This window comes from Capricornis sumatraensis, chromosome 6 (genome assembly GCF_032405125.1).
Source record: "Capricornis sumatraensis isolate serow.1 chromosome 6, serow.2, whole genome shotgun sequence".
Lineage (NCBI taxonomy): Eukaryota > Metazoa > Chordata > Mammalia > Artiodactyla > Bovidae > Capricornis > Capricornis sumatraensis.
The window spans coordinates 108,361,078-108,374,351 of record NC_091074.1 but is presented as its reverse complement, the minus strand read 5'-3'; the positions used below and the strand labels follow the sequence as shown (position 1 = coordinate 108,374,351).

The 13,274-nt window shown below is 41.7% G+C and overlaps 1 protein-coding gene across 1 annotated transcript in view; it reads right to left on the bottom strand.

Annotated features, from left to right (window-relative positions):
• LOC138080812 (paralemmin-1-like) overlaps positions 1-13,274 on the bottom strand; it is a 115,659-nt gene that overhangs the window by 67,533 nt on the left and 34,852 nt on the right. Inside the window, exon 2 of the mRNA XM_068973653.1 lies at positions 4,698-4,778. Within this exon, the coding sequence (XP_068829754.1) occupies positions 4,698-4,778 (81 nt within the window). The remainder of the gene's footprint in view (positions 1-4,697; positions 4,779-13,274) is intronic.

Here is a 13,274-nt window from a genome sequence, read left to right as displayed (position 1 = left end):
GTATCCCTGCTCATGAATAAATAATTCAAAGGCAGCTTATGTATTGAAGATGTGGTTATGAGCAATTGGATTCTGACCCTGCTGATGTGTCATACAAACCTTTATAAATGTGACAGTCCCAAAAGGATTCACATGGCAATCCATACTGAGGGCTTGCTATTGCTGGGACCTTGACTTGACCAATGAAATAGATAAATCTCAGGCAATTCAACCAAGGGGCAAAGGGAATATTAAATTCAGTCTGTCTGGTACAATCCAATAGTTGATTTACTGTTTTAAACTTACATGATCACGAGTTACATAATAAAAACAATAAAAATAAGTAATTGTGTCCACAGAGTTAAAAGCCAAGACAATTTTTCAAAAACAGAATAGTGATAGCTCTTGCTGCATGAAATATTATGAAATATATCAAATGGCTAGAGGGATTAAAGAGAAATGAAATTAGCACAGGAATGGCAGATTAATGGAATAAAAAGAATCCACAAATGGCGGACTTGAGAGTAAGTGAGAAATATGTATATGACAAAGAAGACATTTAAATCTGTGGGGAAAGGGATGAATTAATTGATAAATCATGTTGAGGCAACTGCCTCACCATCAGGGAAAAGTAAAGTTATTCCTACCTTATTCCTTATAGGAAAATATATGCTAGATTTTAATCGACAAACTACTGAAGTAGAAGAAACATCATAGATTAAGTGTTCAAGAGGAGATGTTCTTTCCAAGGATGACATCAAGGTCAGAAATTGTAAAGTGAATGTTAGATGTGAGTTCATAGAAATTATAAAGTTTTGTAGAAGAACTTCAAATAACCCATATACAAAAATCAAAACAGAGATCAAAGCTAATGAATTTTGGATACTAATGTTAATGTAATTTCACTTTACTCCCAGGCTGATGAGGCCTACAGTAAGGGCTCCATTATCTTATTCTATAATAATATATTAGATCATATCTGGGTGGTGAACGGACAATTGATAAGTTTTTGCTTTATATTTTCCTGTACTTTTAAATTTCACTCTTGAAATGATTACACACTTCTTTTACAATCAGTAAAAAGAATATATCTATTAAAATTGCTTGCTGGTCCCATACATGAGCATTTCTTAGAAATTCTTAACCACAAATATTAGATATTCAATATATCTAAGGATCTTATAAAAAGAAATCTGAGTTTAATTTGACCAGGACCTCAAGATATCCAGAGGTTTCCTAATCACTGGGTTGTAGCAGCTAATATTCCAACACCTCCTGTATCACCTTATAGAATTTGCTTGTCATTCATATAAAAAGAAATGATATTTCATTTTGTGGAGTTACTATATAGCCCTAACTATTGCAACTAACAAGTATATTAATCAAATATACAAGTATCAACATGATTGCCTTGCATTCTATTTATCTGCTTTGACAAGAGACCAGTGAATGTCTAAATAATTCATATTTCATGGCATGAGAATAAGCATGCAAAGACTTTGATAATGAGAATATCTTAATAAAAATGAAATCAAATTCTAATGTTTTTCCATTTAAATTTGCACTGAGATTATTATTTTTTTCCCTAAGAGCACATCTGGGATTTTGAAAAATGGTAAAATAAATAGTAATTACTGACCCATTTTCTACTTCAAGAAACTACCAATCATCACTGCAGCATATCTCCACATGGTCCAAACTTTCCAGAGCCCATGAAAATATATTTAGAGTAAGAGAGACACCGAGGAGCACAACTGACGTCTCTCTAGACAAATTATTTCATTTGAAGAAAACAGTCTCCTGGAGAAAGTATGATTATGGAGACAGTCCTGGGGTTCAACTGGGCTCCCCTACTTAGAGTTTCTATGTTCTTGGCCAAACTACTTGATCTCACCAGTTTGTTTTCTCACGTAACCCAGGGGGAGTAGTATCTACTTTGGTGTCATTATTGAGGGGATGCATTTAAAGTATCACACACACATTAGGCACTCAAAAAAAATTATGACTATTATTTTTTAAAAAATCTTTCTTGAATTTGTTACAATATTGCTTCTGTTTTATGTTTTGTTTTGTTTTGGCCTTGAGGCATGTGGGACCCTAGCTCCCTGACCAGGAATCAAACCTGCACCCCTGCCTTAGAAGGTAAAGTCTTAATGACTGGACTACCAGGGAAGTCCCAGTGATGACTATTCTTGAGTAGTCATCATTGATGATGGACAAAGGGATGACATGGCTGCTGCTTTGCCAGCAGCATGCTGGCTGGGTCTCCACCAAGAGCCCAGGGGGAACGATATCCTCAATGAATGTACTACCATCCAGGGGTGAGGCTGCCAAGCTCCAAAGTGAATGATCACAGGGAAGATGACTCATGCTGTTTAAGGTCAGTCCACACTTAACTGATTTAAAGTAGAAGCTGTTCCTTTCTGGTGCCTGCAGTGATCATATCTCTCAGTCAGGCACCACCTTCCTTATAGTAAAATAACTATTATTTTGGGGAGGATGGACTGGGAGCAAAGAGAGGCAGTCATGAAGGAGGCTCCACCTTTGTTGCAGCGAGGCTAGTGACTGTCCTCACCCAATCTCACCAGGGCAGAGAAACTCAGGATCTCCCAGAGCTGGCATCTCTCTCCAGTGTAACACCTGAGAAACCACACTGGAGATCTCTGAGCTTTCTTTTTTGGTTGTTCAAGGCTCACTAGTAAGCCTTTCCTAGTAAGAGAAAATTATAGTGCATTGGTCTCCATTTATTAAATTTCCATCATTTCGAATCCTTTTCCCCCAGATATGGGAAGGTAACCTTGGTGAAAGTGCCATGGGTTTCCTCAAATAGTCAATCTCATCAACTGTGTGTGAGAATTTTACCATGATAACCATAGAGAACTATCTTATTCCCTGTCTCCAAGTCTTTGAAGGAATCTCACTGCTTTCCTATGCAATACTAATTTTGTACTGTTAATTTTATTGATTGGATGAATGTGGGGTTGGATAATGGACAGATGAAATATGAAATAAACTCTGTAACATTGAACTGGATCAGCAATGAATGAATCCTTGGTATCTTATTTGACACCCAGAAAGATGAGAAGTGAGACAAAAGAAACTTGATCTTCTGACATATGTTTATTGCCTGACTTTTGATTCAATGAATGCAGATGCAAAGAACCTCACTGAGCTGAAAGAGAGAGTCTGTCTAGTCAAAAACATCCTCTCATTCTTTCAGGATTCTTATTCAAAAGTTCACCTTTTAAGCAAGAATTCACTGAGGTTTAGTACATTTCGGTCTCTTATCAGGAGTCAGTTGACTGTACTTTGAGCCAGAGACCCAGCTCTGTCCAGATTGACCTTGAACAATTCACTTGGTTCTGTGAAGTAAGCTTAAGCCACACCTCTCTGTAAAAAGAAGATGCTAACTTCAGCCCCCAGTCCTCCCTGAGGAACGTGGTCAGGAAAGAACAGTGGCATACAGCACAGATGCAAAGCTTCCTACAAGGAAAGGTCCATAAATGGATTTACATGATAAGCAGTAAGAGAGAAAAAGGCAATTTTCACTATCGTGTTGCTTTCTTTCCTTTTAAATACTTTTCTCTAGTTCAAGTTAACGATGAACTGATAAATATGGGAAGCAGATTTAGGTCATGTTGCTATTTAAAATCATGTTGCTGATGATTTCATTCTGAGGATTCATTTAGCACAACCTTGTCTAGAAAAGAATGGGAAATGCAACTGAAAAGGTTCCTCTTGCTAAAAAAAAAAAAAAAAAAAAAATCCAAATAATCCACATCTAGCATCACCCTGAGAGTCAGCCCCACCTTTCCAACTAGCCCTCTGAGTGATCCAATTTCTCTACGTGCAATGTTACGGCAACTTGGGGTGAGCAGGAGAAGCCTTTTCTCAAAAAGCTAGGGGCAGTGAAAATCCAGCAGCACCGCCCCACTGGCCACTGGTCACACTATTCTCTGAGCCTGCAAGAAAGCAACATTCTGCAGCTGGTGGGGTCCCTGTGATGGTGATAGAGCTTTCTCCTGGGCTGCCATCAATTATAATGCTTAAGTGCATTATGTTTTAAAGAAGAACACATATAAATAAGTATCTCTCTCTTCTCCATGGTGCAATGAAAACCAACCAAGTCAAACCCTTTCAATACTATCTTTTGACAGTGCTCTAACAGGACACTTTGAAAACTATTAAAGTAGAAATAAAACACATACATGATCTGGCACGCAGAGAATTACTCTTTTATCAGACCACACTGCTCTGATCTCCCTCTCCTCCATATCAAGAAAGAAAAGATTGATATTTTGAATTTAATAAAGAGCACTATGTTAAATGTATCTTTGAGAACCTCTGCATGCATGCACACACACACACAGCACCTATGGATTACAGATATAGCCCCGGAACTCTGCCTCACCCACCATGTGGAAATTCTCCTCCAATTTCTATATATAACCACCACAGTTCAGAGGCACACCCCACCCCCTAAACCCATCCACAGGCACCCTATCATCTCATCAGGCTTGCAGAAACTGGAACGCTGTATAACAATGCCCTGAATTTGAGAAATTCACAAGAAAAGCCCAGGGATGGTTTCCTGACTGAATGAAAAAGGGCTGGTGCAGCCCTCGGCAGCGCCTTCACCCAGGGCAGGCTCTGCCCGGCTCCCTGGCGTGTGATCTGCATGTCTAATAATGGACAGGTTCGAGGGATCAGCTGCTTACCTTGGAATGCTGCAGCAGAAGTATCTGCTCGTCCAGCTCTTGGCGCTTGCCTTCTATCTCCGTCTGCCTCTTTCTTTTTTCCTTGAAAATAAAAGAGAGAGAGAGGCTGTAAGAGTGGGTGGGTGTTGGCTCCGGGAATCTGACGGCAGGAAGCAGCAGCGGCCGTACACACCTGCAGAGACCCTTCCAGAGATGCTGGGCACACACTGTTGTCACCTGCCCCTCCGGGTCTGGGTGTGTTGTAAGCAGCAGCCTTCTCCTAACATGTCTGCTGTGGGCTCGGTGAGTGGGAGAATTCTCCTCACTCAGCCAAGCTGCAACAATTTAATCCAGAAGAAAGCAGCTTCCACACACACACACACACACACACACACACACACACACACACACACACGAGTCATGTTCTGTGCTGTGTTAATTTAGAGACAAAGAATAAAAATGTCTCAACTGTGAAGACAGAGGTTGTTCTCAACTGCAAAGATGATAGAATAAAACCGTGGGAAATTCTGGGCTTAGATTCCTGTTATTGAAACCCTACATATGAATAATGCCATGCAATTTCAAATTTTGTAGGACAAATCACCCAGCTGGACCGACCAAACAATGTAAATTAGACGGGTGGTTTTTGTTTAAGCTCCTCTTGGAGGGAGCATTTCATGGGGGCAAAGGCTCACTCAGGTTTTGGTCAATGTGAAGTCTGGACTTGGGCTACCTGGGTCCAATTCCCAGCTTTTCTATTTGTTACCCATGTGACCTCGGACAAGTTCTTCTACCTCCCTGGGTCTAAGTCTTCTCTGGAATAAAAAGAAGATAAGAACTGTACCTAAACCATATAGCTGGGGCACTGATAATAAGATGATACATGTGAAGGACATAGAACGATGGCCGGGCATAGTAAATGCTCAATAAATATTCTTTGCCATTACACTTACTGTCACATATTTACTTCTAGACAATGCCTAGAGATGGCTTTTAGAAGAACGTATTTCCCTTGTATTCCGAGCATAACTGTTTCACTGGAGTGGACACTTTGTGAGACAATAAGTATCACATAAAGGTGATTAATTTCTATTCTTATAGAAAGGCCTGCCCTTATGATGGCTTACATGGTCAAGGTTTTGTTTCCAAAGTGCATCAGGGTGTGATGTGCTGACACATTTCCTGCACTAGATAATTTCCTTGTATTCACATAAGCAGGGGGAAACTTGTTAGACAAGATATCATGGTGTTTTACACAACAGCCCAAATCCTGGAGACAACAATAATGTAAAAGCCTGGTTGTCCTGCTCTGTGTGAAGGGAAGCTTTTATTTCATGCAATTGCTATGTTTCAAGTCAGGGACATAATCTCCTATGAGACCCGAGAACATTCTAGAAACTTATTATTTACCAAAGAACTCCAATCCATGGTGCATCATCGATGCTGCTTAATCCCAGAGGACGTCCAAGAATACACAATCCATGGAGGTGGACGGGAAAAGAAAGGACCAGGGGTAACAAACCACCTGTCCAGCATCTCAAAGGTACTACACGATCAAGCAAAGACCTCTAGAACCACTATCTCTATATTCTAGGATTTCTCAAGATTAAGTTTACTGGACGTTATCTTTCATTCCCATGGGCTATCAAGGTATACTTGCATACATGCACGCTCAGTCACTCAGTTGCGGCCAACTCTTGGCAACCCCATGGACTGTAGCCCGCCAGGCTCCTCTGTCCATGGGATTATCATGGGAAGAATCTTGGAGTGGGCTGCCATCAGAAGTTGCAATCAGTGAGCCCACGATCATGAGTCCTAGAGCCCATGCTCTACAACAAGAGAAGCCACTGCAATGAGAAGCCCACACACCACAACTAGAGAGTAGCCCCCACGGCTGTAACTGCAGAGAAGCCTGTGCAGCAATGAAGACCCAGCACGTCCACAAATATAACAATAATAACAAAGCAGTACTAATTCCACACATGCTCACTGAGTGCTGTGTATGCTACAGACTGAATGTCTGCATTCACCCCCAAAATTCATATGTTGAAACTTAACCCCCAAGGTGATGATGGTATTAGGAGGTGGGACCTTTAGTAGGTGATTAGGTCATAAAGGTAGAGCTTGTGAATGGGATCAGTGCTCTTATAAAAAGAACCCAGAGAGCTCTTTCATTCCTTGCACTATGCAAGGATACACCAAGAAGATGGCTTCCTGTGAATCAGGGAGCAGACCCCTACTAGAGACCAAATCAGTGGATGCCTTGATCTTAGACTTCTAAGACTTCTTAGGGCTGTGAGTAAAAAAATTCTGTTGTTTATAAGCCACCCATTCTATGCTATTTCATTAGAGGAAACCGAATGGACAAAGGGCTTCCCTGGTGGCTTAGATGGTAAAGAATCTGCCTGCAATGCAGAAGACCCAATCCCGGGGTTGGAAAGAGCCCCTGGAGCGGGGAATGGTTACCCACTCCAGTATTCTTGCCTGGAGAATTCCATGGACAGAGGAGCCTCCGGTGTTCTAATTACAGATCTGGTCATTTGCAAATCTTCCCGAGGCTTTTCCCCCTCTGAGTCTTTGTTCATGTAAAGTTCTCACTGCAAGTTGCCATCCATCATATTGATGAACTATGTTTTGAACAGAAGAAATATCACCAGATGGTACAGGCAGTGAACCTTAATATAAGTAGACTCACTAGTGGTCACTGCGAACAGATATGATCATGAAAGATGCATGCCTTTAAGTTAGTTCTTTAATGAATAAACCAAGGTAGGAATTAGGTAGGTGCAGTGAATCAGCAGTACATGCCAGGGAATGTGTGAGCAGGGGTGAAACAGTGCATATTCCAGGGACTACGGAAATAGAAAGGAAATAAAACTGAGATGCAGGGCTTGCCTTTAGTAGAGACCTCTGAGACCTTGGACACCAGGCCAAGACGTTTGGATTTTATTATATGAACAATGTGACATCGTTGTGGGTTCTAATCCAGAGAGTAACACGGTGAATTGGCATTTTAGGAACACCATCTTGCACTAGTGCCAAGGATGGATTAACAGGGGTTAGAACACATTTCCTGTAAATGGCCACATAGTAAACATTTTAGATTTTGTGGAATATACAGTCTCTGTTGTAGCTACTCAATACAGCCACTGCAGTGCAAAAAATAGCTGTAGACAACCTATAAATAAATGCACGTGTCTGTTCTAATGAGCCTTCATTGACAAACACAGGTGGTGGACCAGACTTAGCCCATGGTCACAGTTTCCTGACCTCTGGATGAGAAGATCATTAAATGTCTTAGGAAGATATCTTACATTGTTAGTGGGAATGTACACTGGTGCAGCCACTATGGAAAAGACTCTGGAAATTCCTCAAAAAACTAAAAATAGTTACCTAATGACCCAGTAATCCCACTCCTGGGCATATATCCAGAAAAAACTATAATTTAAAAAGATACATGCATGCCAGTGTTCATAGCAGCACTGTTTCCAATAGTTAAGGTATGGAAACAATCTAAATGTCTACTGACATGAATGGATAAAGAAGATGTGGGGTGTGTGTGTATGACTGATGTGACTTAGCAGCAGCAGCATATATATACATATATATACACACACACACACATACACACAACGGAATACTTATTTAGTTGCTAAATTGTGTCCAACTCTTTGCAACCCATGGACTATAGCCCCCCAGGCTCCTCTGTCCATGAGATTTCCCTTCTCCAGGGAATCTTCACAACCCAAGGACTGAACCTGTGTCTTCTGCTGGCAGGTGGATTCTTTACCACTGAGCTACCTGGGAAGCCCCACAGTGGAATACTACTCAGCCATAAAAAGGAATAAAACATGGGTAAGCCTAGAGATTATCATACTAAGTGAAATAAGTCAGAAAGAGAAAGAAAACTACCATATGATGTCACTTATATGTGAGATGTTAACTATGACAAATGAATTCATTCACAAAACAGAAAACAGAGTCCAGACATTGAAAACAGACTTGTGGTCGCCTAGGGGAGTGGGGAGGGGAAGGGATGGATTGCCAAGGTAGGGGAGTTTGGGATTAGCAGATGCAGGCTATTACATATAGAATGGATAAACAAGGTTCTACTGTTTAGCACAGGGAACTATATTCAACATCCTGAGATAAATCATAATAGACAAGAATATGAAAAAGAATATATATATATAACCAAATAATTTATATATATATATATATTCTTTCTTAACAATAAATTAATACAACATTGAAAATAAACTATATTTCAGCTAAACAATGCAATTAGGAAACATTTTAGGAGGATGCTACATTCACCCTGGGGTACAGCGGAGATGGACAATCTAACAAGCCCATCCTAGCCCAGAGCTGTTTCAATCAGGTTGAAAAGTAAAGGACCAACACAGAGAGAATTGCTGAGGCTCAGGACTAATAGGATCTCGAGGGTGAGGCAATGTGGTGTCTTGGCTTTGAGCCACACAGACAGTGTTGAAGTAGGAATGGGTAACAGAGGGAAAGTGCTGCTTTCTTCATATCTTCCCTTTGGAAATTCCGTTATTGGGCTGAAGCTAGAAACCAACGAGTTGTTAACATATAAACTGGGCATCAGCCTCTTCTCATCTGTGTTCTATCTGATGAAGACTCTGGGCTTAGTCCCATCACAAGAACACTTTTGCAACCATGACTATTGCGGGGAGTCTTTGATGACCCCTTCCCAGAGTGATGGAGTTAGGTCTTGAAGTCACTCCCAACCATACAAGAGGTAAGATGTGTACACAATCAGATATGAGTCATAGCAGAGCAAGCTCAAGGGGGTCACTGCTGACTTCCTATTGCACGTTTGCTTGGGCCAGGCCATATACTGCACCTGGCTAGCCCACTGCTTCCCAGACTTCTCCTTCCCTTAATCAAGACAAAACCACTAGCTCTTGGGCCCTCTTCTCACTTCTTCTCAAGTGTCTAAATGTAGACATTTGGTCTACATGGTTTCCTTCACTCTCAACAGCTACACACCCTATATAATATCGGTATAGATACCTATCAGATCTATATTTTCAGCCGAGATTTCTCCTCTGAGCTCCAAGTTTCCATATCCAACTGCCAACTGTTCATATCCAGCCCCTCAAACCAAACCCCTGAGTCATCCTGTTGGCCATCCCTCCTCCCCTGCTCTCACATCTGTTCCTTCTGTATTCTTCATTTCAGAAAATGACATCATCCCAGTTGGAAATCTGATTTATTCTAGACACTCACCAAGCCCTGCTGCTCCTGCTTGTCATTTTCCACGCCTTCTCCTTCCCCACTATAACATTTATTACAACCTTAATCCTTCCTTGTTTACGTCCCAACCCGCACACGCAGACTATCTAACGTCAGTATCTTCAGCACTCTACAGTGCTGAACTGTTTATACTCTCTGGGAATCTGGATTACCGCAGTGATTTCCTCACTTGTCTTCTTGTCCCTGAGTCTTGGCTCTGAGCAAGGCACCCTCTGCTTTGCTGCCACGGTAGTATTTTAAAATGGAAATCTGACTGCTTCCATCCCTGGCCGAAAATCCCGGGATGTCTCCCACTGCCCACAGTGCAAATAGTTAAATTGCTTCCCGTGGCCAAGAGGCCCCTCCTCATCTCAGTTTCATCACAAACCATGCCTGCCCCCAACCCAATCATATGCTCCAACCTCAACACATGATCTTAAGTTTCCTGATTTGCCAGGTGGGTTCAAACCTTCCTGATTTTGCTGTTACTGCTTCCTTTAACAATAATGGATTTCACTCACCCCTTCATCTGACAAAAATCTTTTCTCCATGACAACCAGGTTAGATATCCATGAAGCGAGAGTGACCAGCTGACCAGTCTTCCTTTATTTGGAGAACCCACCTACCCTCACTGTAAATGGCATTGATGGAAACGCCAGACACAGTCAGGCACATAAAGCCCGACTCATCCCTGCCACGAGGACTTGTGTGTGACACAGGTTAGGACAATCGAACTACCTTATCCTGCTCCAATAGGGACTGGTCCAAGGAGAAGCTAAATGACTGAAGCAGAACCTAGAAGAGACATTTCTAGGGATAGACACATGAATTTCCCTTTACACTAAGGTCAAGCCAGGATGATGTCTGAGCGGCAGTTTTCCCAAGCCACATCCATCCCAAGAAATATATCCATGCTGGAGAAGGATTAATCTGTAGAGAGAGGGGCAGAGCTAGAAGACAGAGAAAGGAGGATCCGAGTGAGACTGAATCCCAGGTCTAGTTGCACATGAAGCCGGAACCATCCGTGGGCTTCCTAAATTACATACACTCATAAATCTCCCTTCTGATTACGCTAGTTTGAGTGGTGTTTCTGTCACTTGCAACTCAGTAAGTTCTGAAAAGCACAGAAGCCTCTTCTGCTTCATCCAAAAAGAATTCATCACCTCTTCCTTTTTTCTTCCTTTCATGGGTTATAGATCTTTCTACTTTACTACCCTGAGCATTTTAGGACTTTCTGTACTTAACGGTTTACACATCTCTTCCTACCAAACTAGGCTCCTAGAGGACAAGGATCTTGGCCCACGCATCTCCAAAGTTTAGAGTGAGACATATAACAGACACTCAGTAAGCATCTGTGAATGAGACACTGTTCTCCCATCATGTTTCTCTTTGTCCAGATCCCTTAGTCAAAAACATCATACACCTGCACTCATGATTTCAATAACAGTAAAAGTGAAGCACTGAAAACACATGAGCCAGAAGTCCATAAAACCGGAAGTGTCTTTCTGTTACCCCACATGGAATAGACCCTTATTGCTCTGCATAGAAGAAAAGTTTTAAAAAGCTCATTCTGAGAAAAAATGATGGAAAGCTCATTCTGGGGAGAAAGGCTGAGGGAAATAGAAATTCCAGGGGAAGCATAATGAGCTGACAGTAGTGAACTATTCAGGGGGAATGTGCCTCAAGAGACATTTGGAATGAAGTGATCTCAATCCGTTAGGAGGATTTCCAGATCTTTCCACGATCTGGGAGGCCTAGCAAACCACTTTCATCATCTTTCTGTAAATTATGTATTTTCCTGCCAAGTGTTTTCTGGAAGTATTGCAATATGATGAAACCACAAACTCTTGGTGTAGTAAGGCACCCCCGTAGAGAACACAGGACAGTCTGTTGAAAGGTGGTTAATAAGTATGATGGGAAGACCAGCATTACAAGGAGTTAGAAAGCCTGTGTCCACCCTGGTGCAGCTTCAGGAAGACTCCCTTTTCTCTCCTACTGCTTGCGCTGCAACCCAGGCTGTGAGGAATGCAAGAGGGTGGCTGGGGGAGGGGTCCCTACTGAGTCTCTGAGAAACAGTGAGAGAGGGAAGAAGCTGAGCAGGAAGGGAGATAGCGCTTCCTTTCCTCTGCTGGGGGCCATTCTGGCTTGGGCTGATACCTCAGGCCCCAGGGCAGAGCAGGGGGCAGGAACCGGAAGTCCTTCTCAAGGTACTATTGCCACTAAGATATCCCAGAACTTTGAAGAGGGGGAAAACAGAAAATATGTTATGGATGGACTGAGTTTATCACACTAAAGCGAAGTCAGTCAGAAAGAGAAAGACAAATACCATATGATATCACTGATATGTGGAATCTAAAATGTGACAAAATGAACTTATTTATGAAACAGGAACAGAATCAGGGACAGAGGGAACAGACCTGTGGTTGCCAGGCGGGAAGCGGAAAGGGGAAGGGATAGATTGGGAACTTGGGTTTGGCAGATGCAAACTAGCATATATGGAATGGATAAATAACCAGGCCTACTGTATTGCACAGAGAACTATATTCAATATTCTAATACACCATAATGGAAAAGAATATGAAAAAATATATATGTATAAAGAAAATAAGTTAAAATTGAAATGTTGCAACCTCTTCTCCTTATACTGCTAGAGAAAGCAAATTTTGTGTTGACCCCTCCCACTGTGAGCTTAAGGCAACTATGTTCCCCTCTCCATCACACAGGCCTGTAAGTGACTGTGGGGTAGCTGGTTCCTAGGCTTTGGTGATGCAACATCCAAGGAGAAAGTAGAGTGCCAAAAAAATGCATGAGCCAGACTGTATTAAGTAGTTTGCACTTGAATAGGGGAGAGGGAATATACTAGATACAGGGTGGGGGGGGGGGGTCGGGGGGCGGGAATTGAAGACGGAAAAAAGGAGAGAAGGGATGACAGAAAAAGAACCGAAAGGAGTGGGGGCAGTTTTAAAATTCAAGAAATTAAAAATAAGGAAGCTGAGATATTAAGACCAAAACACCAGGGAGACAGAATCTTCAGATATATTGTTGTGGCTTACGAAATGAATCACCTTTAACATTCTCCAAAAGATGCCCATAAGGATACAGGACTTTTGTCTACTAGACTGTGTTTCTTTGAACATGCTCCATGCTGAAACTAAATTACCAGAGTGTCAGGCTTTACACAGGTTATGCTAAGAAGCAAGGTGACATTTTTAAAAAATTGAAGTACAGGTGATTTAAAATGTCTTGCTATAATATTTTCAAAGTATACAGCACACTGATTCAGTTATATAATACACGAGAGACAGTGAAGTCACTCAGTCGTGTCCAACTCTTTGTGAC